The sequence below is a fragment of the Mastigoproctus giganteus genome, chromosome 10 (assembly GCF_048544385.1).
Source record: "Mastigoproctus giganteus isolate SK-2022 chromosome 10, ASM4854438v1, whole genome shotgun sequence".
Lineage (NCBI taxonomy): Eukaryota > Metazoa > Arthropoda > Arachnida > Uropygi > Thelyphonidae > Mastigoproctus > Mastigoproctus giganteus.
This window is the reverse complement of record NC_143584.1, coordinates 210,706,438-210,720,073: the sequence shown is the minus strand read 5'-3', so window position 1 is coordinate 210,720,073 and position 13,636 is coordinate 210,706,438. Positions and strand designations below refer to the sequence as shown.

Genomic DNA, 13,636 nt, shown 5'->3' with positions numbered 1-13,636 from the left:
GAAAAATTCCTGTATATCATTGACAATACTCCATGAGCTACTCTTGCAGCCCGTCTGCACTGCTCAGAGAACTTCATATCTGCCTGCACAACCACCCCCAAGTCCCTTTCATTCTCTACCACTGTCAGTGTAGTACCAAGAGTTGATACGTTGCTCTGGGGTTGCTGTTTCCCATGTGTAGTACTTTACATTTGTCAATGTTAAACTTCATTTGCCACCTCTCAGCCCATCTGCTCAACCTTTCCAGATCCTGTTGCAGCAGCATAGTGTCAGTAGTGTCCTTGACAACCCTGCCAACCTTTGTATCGTCTGCAAACTTGGACATTAAGCCCGATATACCATCATCAATATCATTTATAAATACAGAAAACAATAATGGACCCAACACTGAGCCCTGAGGGACTCCACTAATAACATCAGTCCACGATGAGCAGTGTTAATTGAATACCACTCTCTGCCTTCTCCCCCTCAACCACCCCTTTATCCATAGCAGCAATTTGCCTCCAATGTCACACTGCTCCAATTTGTGTAGCAGTCTTCCATGTGCAACAGTATCAAAAGCCTTTCTAAGATCCAAGTATATAATATCAAAGTTATTCCCTGCATCCAGTTCTTTTGTGACTGCATCATAGTATCCAATCAAGTTGGTCAGGCAAGACTTCCCCTTAACAAAACCATGCTGTGTCTGAGCTATAACTGAAGTCTTGTCTAAATGATCCTGCAGTGCTTCTTTAACCAGTGCCTCCATTAATTTTCCTGGAACAGAAGTTAAGCTCACAGGTCTATAATTACTTGTGTCAGCCTTTGATCCTCCTTTGTGAATTGGGGTCACATTTGCACATTTCCAGTCTATGGGTACCTCCCCTGAGTCCAAGGAAGCTCTCATAATTATGGCTAAGGGTTTGCTTACTTCCTTTGCTGCCTCCTTTAATATAACTGGATAGATCCCATCCACCCCAGGTGCCTTTCTTGTGTTTATCTTCAACAGTTTCTCCTCCACTTTACTCCCAGTTATTTCAAGATTCTGTAGCTTACTGCTAGAGTTGAATACACCTCTGGCATTCCCCTCGCTGAATAACTCCTCATGTGTGAATGTCAATGCAAAATATTCATTTAGTTTGTTAGCTACCTGAGCAGGATCATCAACACTTGACCCATCAATATCAAATGGACCTATCTGATTCATCCCCTTCCTTCTAGAGTTTACATAAGTAAAGAACTCTTTGCTGTTTTTCTTTGCATCCCTTGCCAAGGATTTCTCGTAATCTGCCTTCGCCTGCCTAACCTCCTTTGTAACTTGGTTGCATATCAACTTGTATCTATCATAGGCTTCTGTGTCATGTGTTAATTTGTATGTATCCTGCATTTTTCTTCTCTGCCATATGTCTCATTAGTTCATCTGACATCCATTTTGGCCTAAACCTTGAACAATATTTCTTAGTTGGTATGTAAAGCCTAGTAGCTTCCAAGATAAGTTCTTTGAATGCTTCCCATTTTGAATTTGCTGTTGGTAACATCATCAGTTGGTCCCACTGTATAGAATTTAAATACTGTCTCAGTCCATCGTAGTCGCCTTTACGGAAGCAATAACCCTTCCCCTTTACCCCTGATGGTAGTTACCTCTTTGAGTAAATCCCACTTGAGCACACTGTGATCACTGCCACCTAGTGGTTCATTTATCTGCAGATTCTTAATGCATGAAGAATCACTGCCGATAATCAAATCAAGAGTATTACCCCCTCTAGTTGCCTCCCGAACATGCTGATGTAGAAAACAATCATCCAATAAATCCACAAAAGCCCTGCTAGTGTGTGAGTAACCAGCCCCCAAATTCCAGTCAATATCTGGGAAATTAAAATCTCCCATTATAAGACACTCTGATTTACTGGCCCACTCTATTTCGCTGTACAGTTCCTTATACTCATCAGAGTCATTAGGCCTATAGCACACTCCTACTCTCAATTTTGATCTCCCAATGATTATGTCACACCAAACTGACTCGACACTGCACTGTCCAGCGATGTCGACTGGCTTCACTTCCTTGGTTTTTATGTGTTTCTTAACTAATAGCATAACCCCTCCCCCTTCCTATCCTGTCTATCCTTTCTGTAGACGTTGTACTCCCCAAATTGCAGTTCTGCATCCCTTATATCTGTGTGACACCACGTCTCTGATATCCCAACAATATCTGCCTTTGATGTTTTGAGCAATACCTCAAATTCATCAAATTAATTTACTAAACTCCTAGCATTGGTGTACACGCAAGTATACCTGCACCTGTTTCTATTCTTAGCTACCCTAACACAACCCATGTGTTTACTTGTACCGCAGTGTCTCCCAGCAGTCTCTGAAATACCATGCATCTTGTTTTTCAGGCTTCTGCTCATTCTAATAGAAGCAGTGCAAGAATCTCTTTCACCTCTGCCAGTGGCTACTGTCAATCTATTGGTCTTTGTCTCCCCCCAAGCTAGCAGTTTTCCGACCCACCTAACACTGCCTCGATAGCATCGGCAAATATTCTTGCACCCTTTCTATTTAAGTGTATCCCATCCCTGTAGAAGCAGTCTCTCCTGTTAACAAGTACAGTCCAGGCTGAAAAAAATTCTACCCTCATCATTATAAAACCTTATACACTCATCTGAGACTGACTAACTCAGACACGTTGTCAGAAAGGCCCATAAATTCCTCACGTCATCGACGAGACTCAAACTTAAGTCTTTTCCACCCGGTGTGGGGAGGACGGCAATTCTACCCACGAGGGTAAGGTTTATTGGCTCTCCCAGTGTTCTGACCTTAACTCCATTGAACACCTTGGAGATAAACTGACTTTGGGAGAGACCAACATTCTCGCAGTCAGCAGCTGCATTGAACGAGGAATTAAATATTTATCAAAATAAAAGGTTCTTTGGAACATGCAAGTGTTCACTTACCTTTGGAAATATAGTGTATATAATAAATATACAAGTACTGTTACGGAATACAGCACGTTTGTGCTTTGATATTTCCTCTGAAAAAAAACATATAACGAGAAATTATACATCCTGAGAAGCTGCTACTATCCTTGCAAGATCTCAGTTTGATAATCTTATTATTAAAGTTTACTGCTTGCACTAAAAGATGCAAAGAAAGGAAAGAGTGAAACGCAAGTCTAATATGTGCTTCCTAAAAGGATTTGTTTAAATGGGCTTGATTTTTTTTTTCTTTTTATACACTAAGCTTCCAGTCATTCTTGACTTGTGACTAATAACCTAGATGGACCCCTACGACACTTTATTGCTCGGATTTTGCATAAGTAAGGCTACCTCCGGCTTCGCCATTATCTGAGCTAGCTGAACTATTACTTCCGCATCCCTTGCTTTGACACTGACCGATACGTTTCTTTCTAACATATTTGACGTCCTGGTGGTTACTGTACCTCTGCGATATTGAATCGAAGATTTATTTATAGCCCCATCCAACTGATTAGGATGTAGAATTTTTTTACCTCTCAGACGTCATTTTTAACAAGCCAATCGATACCTTTTTTCTGTGGTTCTATCTACCGTCTCTGAATATGTTAATACGCTATTCCAAAGAAGCCATCAGTTGGTTGAAATTAGCTGCAACCCAGTATTTTTAAAATTCGTTATCTGCAAAGTAATTTTTAAATTATTTAAAAATATGGAATTCATGATTTTGTAATTCTGGATCACTGAGATTTCTTGTTTTAATTATCGAAATTATTTGAATGAAATTGCCGAGAATAAATTTCCTTGTGGTAATGATTCAAATTTCAAGTTGACTACTTTAATCAGTTTTTGATATGCACTCACTGGTTAAAAAATTAGAAGCCTCTCTTTTTGTAGGGTTTTAGGAGCATCAATGACTAAGGCCATGTTGTTTCGTGTATATTGTCTGTAAATTGCGTGTGTTCTGAAGTCGGTTTTCTATTTGCTGGACGAAAAACCCAAGTTGCCTGGAGCAAAAACCATGCTACCCTCGCCTGAGACTGACTAACTCAGCTACGTTGTGAAAAAGGTCCGTAAAAATTTCTCACATAATCGACCGGACTCGAACTCAGATTTATTCCATCCGGTGCGTGGACAACGGCTATCCAACCAACTGTGTTACTCACGAGGGCATTAGAAGCCTACCTAGCACGGACACCTCTTGCCAGAATTACAGCCCGTGCAAGCAGTACTATGGATTCCACGAATTGTGGAATTCATACCACAATACATGCATTGTGGTCGGTAGAGAACTCCGAAGCAGAAATGCCCTTTCCAACATATACCATACATTCTTATTTTGATTCCGATCTGCAGGATTAGTCTGCCAGAGTAGATGTTGGAAAACTTGGGAATGATCTTAGAACCATTCAGACACAAGTTTTTTTTATGATAGATAGTTGCATTGTCGTCATGAAAGAATCCATCACAATCAGGGTAAAAATGAAGCATTCCGGGGTGAAGTTGGTCTGATACGACAGAAGTTCTTTCATCTAAGTTCATTAGAGGTCACATGACCTTCTAACGGTGTCAGTGAACCCAGTTCGCGCTAATAGAACGTACTCTATGCCATGATATCACTTCCAGCCGCTTGAATGGTGGACACGAGACAGTCTGGATGCATGGCTTTCACGAGGTTCACCCACATACTTTCATCCCTGCCACTGGTGCAAACATAAATGTAAATCGAAACTCGTTAGACTCCATGATCTTTTTCTACTGTTCCACTGCGTTTCCGGCACTACTCCAGTCGAATCTTTCGTTTTTTTACAGAAAGAAGTGGTTTTCATTTAGGCACACAGCTATCACATATTCAACTCCGCATAGTTCGGTTAGAAATGGGTCTTTCCTTTCCTAAATCAAAAATTTTCAATTATCTACTGCACACCTCACCTCCTGTCGTGTCGCACAATTTTCTTTAAATTTCTGCATTATTATTCTTGGAGTACCAACTCTTTGCCGGATTTGTTTCCTTTTAGAGCTGCATCCTTCTTTGTCCTCCACTAATAATTCTTTTGAGATGATTTCTTTCGACACTCCTGTGATTTCCTTTATTTCCACAATGGTGAATCCTGCTAAACTTGCTCCAGCAATAATATTTTTCTTAAAATCGGAAAGATCGCCTGTTTTCGTTATGAGTAGATCGACTAAGAAGCTCAGGAAAGGTTACAGTATTTATACGATACCAAGGAACTTGCGATCATACCATGTCTCACTAACATTTGCATACCATATGTTTAATTATCTGTTGAACCCAGTTGCAAAACGTTTTTAATTTTTTGGCCAGTGAGTGTAGGTTAATCATTACAGTTTCATTATTATTCTTATTAAAGACAGAAAATTTCATCCACAATCGTTTCTATCACACAGGTTCCTTGAACACTTTTGACCTGCATCGGATACACAATGGAGGTAGACAGTGTGGACATGAATGATAATCAAGACTTGTTGCCATTGAATAACATCAGTGGGATAACTGTTGAGAACACAGAAGAAACGCCATCCAAGGATACCCTCGATGAACCTACACCAATTCCATACAGGTAAGTGATCCCATCTTATCCAGGTACTTTTGTGGTATAAGTAACGCTCAAAGTGATTCCGAAATCGATTTTCCCCATGTTTAGATGACAGCCAGCGTTCCCTATTGAAGCATTAGGGAACATTTGATTTCCTTTTGATTTCGACAATCGAAATATTTTCATTTGACTTCCCCCTATACTAGCAGCTGGAATTTTTGGCGGATGCCAAATTTTGTATATAATTCAGAGTGGCAGAAAAATTCTGAATGGTTTTGTACTTATAAAGGAATATTCATGTCTCTACAGATTTGTCTTCTCTGCGCAATGTCTGATCCAAGTTTTTTTGAGTCTCTTCTAGAGTGTTAATATTTTACTAGTATTGGCGAGAAAAAATCTACTTGGGCTGTTAAGTTGGCGTGGAGAGCTTCTTGACGCTTAATGATGGACTGTTGTCAGGGCGGTGTCTACCTGTGCTTTGGTGACTATTAATCAATAGGTTGGCTTTTGGCGAGTTCATTTTACTAGCCTGTGGTCCCTTGTTGCAGTTCTGTTGGTCAAAGGGACAATTTCAAAGTCAGAAAAAAAAAAAAAAATCCTTAAGATGGTGGTCAACATTTTAGCTCTAAAAAAAGCTTTTGTTTATTTTTCAGGGGCTGAGGACCATATTCGAGATACTGGAAGAGTGCGCACGTTTCAAGGCGTGTTCCAGTGCTCGTCTTCCTGATAAGTTAATCAGGAAGAAGAGTTTCCGGGAGAAAAAACCACGCTACCCTCGACTGAGACCGACAAACTCAAGAAAAAGGCTCATAGAAATTCTTACCTTCATCGACGAGACCCGAACTGAAGTCTTTTCCACCCGGTGTAGGGAGGACGGCGATTCTCCCAATTACCCACCAGGGCACGAAGTGGTGCGAAAATGTAAAGCAATTATCCCACTTTAATCCTAGATCCAAATCCGAAATGTAGGTCAATTCGTTAACAACGTTCTTCCCTTAAGAAAACGATGTTGCAATCTTCTTATAATGTCATTTCTTTTCATGGGATCTATATTGCATCCTAAATCATAGATTCCACATTTTTTTCTGCTACAGAAGTCTGTTTAAAAATGCCCGGATCACACTTGGAATCCTCTTTGCGTAAAGGTACATATTTACCTATTTTCAATATTCTGGATCCTCATCCGAATCTGAGGATGCTTCCATTATTATAGTATAGCCGCTTCTTCCAGAAAACTTGGATGGAACGTACACGACATTGCCAGAAGTATTGGTACATCCTCCGTGAGTTGGAAAAAGTGAACCATACCCGCCATGCATGTCGGGAATAGGCATAAAAAGAACTGAGTTCACGCTCCAGCTAAGCAGACGAACGAAATACAGACGAGTCGAGATTAGTACTGTGTGCTCGTGCCATTGCAGAAAAACTGCAGTACTGTGGCTCATTGGTGACTAATGTAATCACCAAATGTAAAAGGGTCGGATAGACAGCCAAAATTGGCAGAATGAGAGTAGATATCGTTCAGAATGGCTGCTTTATATAGATACCATCAGCCTTTATCGAATACTATCAACCAGTTATTCAGCAGACTACGGGAACTGAGCTGAGGACAAGGACGATACGTAGGGAGTTGCATAACATCAGATTTCACCGAGTTGCAGACAGCAAACAAACATCAACCAAGTAGTGCGCAGAATTGACTTGCCTGGTGCACAACACATTGTAATTGGTCCTGGAATGTTGGAGAGCTAAGTTATGGAATGACGAAGCACGTTTCACAGATTTTCCGATTTGATAGCGGTGTTTATATCTGGAGAACGTTATTTATGGGTCATCTAACCTTACCATCATACCTTGAAATTTATAGGCAGATTTGATCGTCTGTTGTGAACTAGCTCCACTCAGCAGGCCATTGACACGATTTTTTTCTATTTTTGTGAAGAATCTACAAATGAACTTATTCATCTTCGTCAAGTAACCTTCAGGAAATCTTTAAATTTGCAAAACTAGAGAAATTTATTCATAAGTGTTATTTATTCATAATATTTAGCCATACCCCAAAACTCATAATTTGCAGAGATTGGCCTGGATTCGTAAATGGTTCCCTGGGAATTCATAGACTTTGGTTAAACCCGAAGCAAGGACTGTCATCTGTTGTGATATTTTCCATGGAAGATTCCAAAGCTAACCCGTTTCCACAGCTATCTTCAAACAAACCTCATTTTGTTGCTATCAGAAATCAAAACGTCTGCATAGAAGTTGGTTTCCTGACTGATAGAGGCCTTTCTAACCGTTTAGAGGTTTTTAAAAATGCGAAGCTATGTTAAAAATGAAACAGCAACAATTTCAATGTTCATCCCTTCAAAGTACTCTCTAGCCTCGCCTATGCAGCGCTTCATTCGCGATTTCCATTGCCGCGTTGTGTTCTTATGAACGCTTGCGAAGTCCTCAAATCGTTTTCCTTTGAGGTGGATTTTAAATTTTGGGAACAGAAAAAAGTCGCACGGCGTCAGATCGGGCGAATAAGGCGGGTCCTTTAGTGGTGTGATCTTGTTTTTCGTGAAAAACTCTCACTGCGACAGGAATGATCCGGCGCATTGTCACTATCAAAACCATCTGTCAGAATTGCATATCACCTCCCCCCCCCCCTTTCTTACTGCTGTCCAGGGGTAGCTCTTGAGCAGAGCAATAAACGGATTTAATAAATAAATAAAATAAATAAATAAATTTGGTCAATCAATCAGGAAAAAAAAACAAGTTACAGCACGATATGTGGGGCTTAGAGGGAACAGGTATTCTCTGTGTTATCAGACACTCAGTCGAAAACACTGATTGATCCAATATCTTTCTATTACAGAAGACTTAGGAGAAGTCCGGTTGGCCTGCCTCCCTAAAATCTACTCATCACACCTTCTCGATGGTAAGCCCTGTTACGTCACTTAGGTGGCAACGAACGTGTAGAATGGTTTTCTTCAAGACGCCTGGTCAACATGAAGAGGAAAAGACCAAACCCTGCAGCACATGACAGTAAGACGAAACAAATGGCCCTCGGTCCCCAGTGGATTTCACTCCCCCTCTTATGGCAGCGAGAGGATCAGAGTGGAAGCAGAGGGTGCTAAGAATCTCTGGGTACGACCAGGCTGCCATGCACGGAAACTGAACTTGGCCTGTTATAACGTAAGATCGCTCATCGGTGAAGACAGGATATTAGAGCTGGAAAAGGAATTAGAAAATGTGAATTGGAATATCATCGGTTTGGCTAAAACAAGAAGAAGAAATGAATTACTTATAAGTTTATCAAGTGGAAATCTGCTGTACACCAATGGAAACAGTGAAAGGAGTGAAGGTGGAGTTGGGTTTCTGGTCCATAAAGATTTAAAAAACAACATTTTGGAGTTCAAAAGTACATCACCAAGGGTGTCAAGACTAATACTTAAGATTTCTAAGAAGTACAAGCTAAAGGTTATAATGATTTATGCACCAACATCGAGCCATGATGATGAAGATGTTGAAGAAATGTACACTGAAATTGAGAGTCTTCTAGATGAGCAGAAAACCCACTACGCTATTATTGTGGGGGACTTCAATGCTAAGGTTGGAAAAAGACAAAACAGCGCAGAAAGGGGAACTAGAGGAAATTTTGGAATTGATGAAAGGCTTGTGGAATTTGCAGAATCTCAAGGAGTGTCAGTAATGAACACTTTTTCAAGAAAAGGGTGAACAGAAAGTGGACATGCATGGAAGAGTCCAAATGGATTAACAACTAATGAAATCTACTTCATCCTCACTTACAGAAAATATATTGTGAATAAATAATAAATATCCTGTTTATTTATATTTTATTTTGTATGATGTGATCAATACACGAAGGAACCAGTTTTTTTCTTGCTTCCTTCGTGTATCATGGCCGGGATATCCAACCAACCGGTTGGTCTGGCACCATCGTGATATCCAGCCCGAGGCCGGAATCGAACCCGCGACCTTTGGGTTGCCAGGCAGGCAGGCACTTTACCTACCTGGCTAGCCCGGTTGGCAATTTCCTGTTTATACTCCAGCAGGACAACCAAGTCAGTAGAGTTTACAATAAATCATCAATACAAACATTTATCGTATTTATTAGTCACGGGCTTGAACCCCGGTCTACTCAAGGAACGCGTGCTATGCACTCTCGCTCCTGACCACTGGGCTACGTCAGGCCTGATGTTACCGTCCTGAATAAGGTAAATGTTGGAAGTGATCACAGAATGGTAAGATGTACACTTGATATAGATGTAGGAAAGGAAAGGAGAAAACTGACTCGAGTAAATAATACAAAGGTCTTTGAGATAACAGAAGAGGAGAAAAAGCAGTATGTACTGGAACTTAAGAACAAGTTTGAGCTTCTGCAGACTGCTCAGGACCAAGATATCGACGAGGAATATTACAACTTTCTGAAAATAATAAAGCCCAAGAAACCTATAGGGAAAAAGAAATCGAAAGAAGAAAAAATTAGTCAAGAAACACTTGTTATGATGAACCGAAGGCAACAAATGAAGAGCAAGATAAACACTGACAAGGAGAAAACTGAGCATACTGAGTTATGCAAAGCCATTAGAAAGAGACTCAGAGAGGACATAAGAAGATTTAACACAAGAAAAGTAGAACAAGCATTAAGGGAAAACAAAGGATTTAAATCAGCAGCCATGAGCAGTAATACAGACAAATGATACTGAAACTGAAGAATAGCGATGGTATACTTATTAATAGCCGAGAAGGCATAATTCAAATAGCAGAAGACTACTATAGAGGATCGAGGAAATGATGCCAGCAGTGGGGAAGATGGATTGCAAATTAGCAACACATACGACATACCCGATATTCTTCCTGATGAGGTAGAACATGCATTGAAGAAAATGAAGAATCGGAAAGCCCCGGGGGAAGATGAAGTTACTGTAGAGTTGTTAAAATTGGGAGGAAGAGACATAACACAAAAACTGGCAAGACGCTTCACAAAATGCATTAGAAAAAGTGTGATGCCTAAGCAGTGGAATAATGCAATCATAGTTTTGCTGCATAAGAAAGGAGATAAATCAGAAATTGGAAATTATAGACCAATTAGCTTGTTATCCCACATCTACAAGTTGTTCACAAGTGTCATTACTAACAGATTAGAAAGAATACTTGATGAGAATCAACCGAAAGAGCAAGCTGGCTTTAGGACAGGATTCTCAACTATGGATCACCTTCACGTAATATCACAGCTAATGGAGAAAACAAATGAATATAAAACACCATTATGCCTGGCATTTGTAGATTATGAAAAGGCATTTGACTCCATACAGCATAAGGCAATGTTTCGGGCATTGGAAAGACAAGGCATAGATACCCCATATATTATGATTTTGTAGAAAATATATAAGAACGCTACCTCCTTTATTAGACTAGACAAGGACAATAGCAAATTTAAAATTGAGAAAGGAGTTCGACAAGGAGACACAATATCTTCGATGCTGTTTACTGCTGCCGTTGAGGAAGCTTTCAGAAGATTAGACTGGTCGCAGAAAGGAGTCAATGTGAATGGAGAGTACCTAAACCATTTACGATTTGCAGATGACATTGTGGTCATAAGCCACGATCCCGAAAAATTAGAGGAAAATCTTAATCAGTTAGTAAGGATTTTGGACTAAGATGAATATGGCTGAAACAAAAGTAATGATGAACAAGTATGCCACAGAAAGGGATATAATCACTGAAGGAGCAGTAAATGAAAAGGTGGATTCATATACTTATCTGGGAAAAGTCATTAGCTGTAATAATGATAAATGGCTGGAAATCAAGAGAAGAATAAATTTTGGATGCATAGCATTCAGGAAATATAGTCACATACTCAAGAGCAATATCCCAGTTTGTCTGGGATATTGCTCTTCAGTATGAATTATATTGGGAATCAGACTGTTAGATAAGAAGAGAAACACATGGATTAGGCAGCAAACTCAAGTAAAGGACATTCTTATCAAAACTATAGAACTAAAATGGTTTTGGGCAGGACACATAGCTCGAAGACATGATGACAGATGGACTAAGAAAATAACACAATGGTACTCAAGAGGAGCTAGAAGAAAACCTGGAAGACAACGGCGGAGATGGATAGACGAAATTCATGAGTTTGTGGGTAGTAAATGAATGGCCATTGCACGAAACAGAAGGAACTGGAAAGTTGCTGGAGAGGCCTTCATTCTGCAGTGGAACGAAAATGGCTGATAATGAATGTTGTCGACATGCGCAGTAGTAAGGCATTGGTAAGCAACGATTCTCGTTCAATTTTAGCTACAAGTTGAGATAGGCAACGCGTTGGGAACATTGAAAACGCAAGGGATAATATAAAAATAAAAACGCGACTGCCGAAACCTGGAATCGAACCAGAGACCTTTAGTTTAACGATGTCCCAACTGAGCTATTTCGGCACGTTTTAAATCTCGTACCATGTTTTTAAAGATCGCATTGCAGCCAAGGATAAATTGGTTATTTGCATATTGCAAGGTGTTTTGTACTAATGTTGCTACAACTCAAGAAGGAGACGGTCGGTGTTGCTGAAGCGAAAAGGAACCTGTTTGAGGAAGCGAAAAACTAGTCAGAGATGATGCGATCCTTTTAAGAAAATCTAGATTGTCCCACAGAAAATAAGTTTTGATTTTCAAAAAGAACTTTCCAATGTTGGAATTGATGTTGTTGTTGTTATTGTAGGGTTTTAGGAGTATCAGCGACTATGGCCATATTGCTCTTTGTATATTGTCCATACATTGCATATTATCTGAGGTCGATATTCTGTTTGCTGGACGAAAAACCCGAGTTTACGGGTTTTTCGTCCATGCTACTCTCGTCTGAGACCAACTAACTCATCCACGTTGTGAAAAAGACCCATATATATTCCTCCCGTTATCGATGGGAATCGAACTCAGGCCTCTTCCATCCGGTGTGGGAAGGACGACGATCCTACCAACTGTGCTACCCAAGAGGGCTTGGAATTAATGTCCATGATTTGACAGTTCGTCGCAGGTTCTTAGAAGGTGGTCGAATGGCAAGGTGACCTCCAACAAAACAGTTTCTAACAGAGAATATGAAGAAAAAACTATTGCACTGGGCAAAGAAATATATTCTGGAGGGACAACTGAACAATCGAAGAAAATACTATTTTCCGACGAGACTCACTTTGTTGTTCAAGGTACGCGCTGTCGTTACATTCGAAAACAAGCTGGGGAACTGGTTTCTGTGAAGCACAGAAACAGGCGGTTAAATATCCTGTGAAAAAGATGTTTTGGGGATCGTTCTCAGCATAAGGACTCTGTGACATTGTTCTTGTTGTTGGAATGGTAAATGCCAGAGATAGTGTAAGTTTTGGTGTTGGTCTGCTTAGTGTTGTGTTGGGTTGTATTGATATATTGTTCCTTAGGCGTTTAGCCTCTGAGAGCCCTAGTTGGACTCCACATTGCCCGTCTTTTGCCCCGAGGAGGCAGCCGGGTATAGTTTGAGATAGATATAGTGTCTGGAGAGATCGAACCCTGGTCTGTTGTTGTTGTTGTTATTTGGTTTTTAGGAGCATTAGCAACCAAGGCCATATTGCTCCGGGGATATGCGGTGGTCATTCCCTGACCCTTCCGCATCCTCCGTATTTGGTGGTTCACGGGCTCGAATCCCGGTCTAATCAAGAAGCGTGTGCTACGCACTGCTTCTCCTGCCCACCTGGCTACGGAGGCGCCAACCCTGGTCTGCACCTGAGCTTGCCAGCGAGGGTCCGAGGACAAAAAAGAAAAAAAAAAAGAGTTCTAGAAGATGAGTTGGGGGGAGGGGAAGTTTGTTTGTTTGGTTTTTTTTTTTTTTTAGAAGCATTAGCAACTAAGGCCATATTGCTCTGGGAATATTCGGTGGTCATTCCCTTGACCTTTCCGCATCCTCCATATTTGGTGGTGACGGGCTCGAACCCCGGTCTAATCAAGGAGCGTGTGGTACGCACTGCTGCTCCTTCCCACCTGGCTACGGAGGCGCAGGGAGGGGAAGTGAAGGTAGGAAGGTGGATGATAGGAAGACTGCCCATCTGGAAATAGGAAGTTAGGGGGAATAAAAGGGCACCTCTGTGGAAGGAACCCATCCTCC

At 40.8% G+C, this 13,636-nt stretch overlaps 1 protein-coding gene across 1 annotated transcript in view; it reads left to right on the top strand.

Annotated features, from left to right (window-relative positions):
* LOC150079841 (tumor protein p53-inducible protein 11-like) overlaps positions 1-13,636 on the top strand; it is a 176,447-nt gene that overhangs the window by 25,011 nt on the left and 137,800 nt on the right. Inside the window, exon 2 of the mRNA XM_090382797.1 lies at positions 5,358-5,530. Within this exon, the coding sequence (XP_090238923.1) occupies positions 5,394-5,530 (137 nt within the window). The 5' untranslated portion in view covers positions 5,358-5,393. The remainder of the gene's footprint in view (positions 1-5,357; positions 5,531-13,636) is intronic.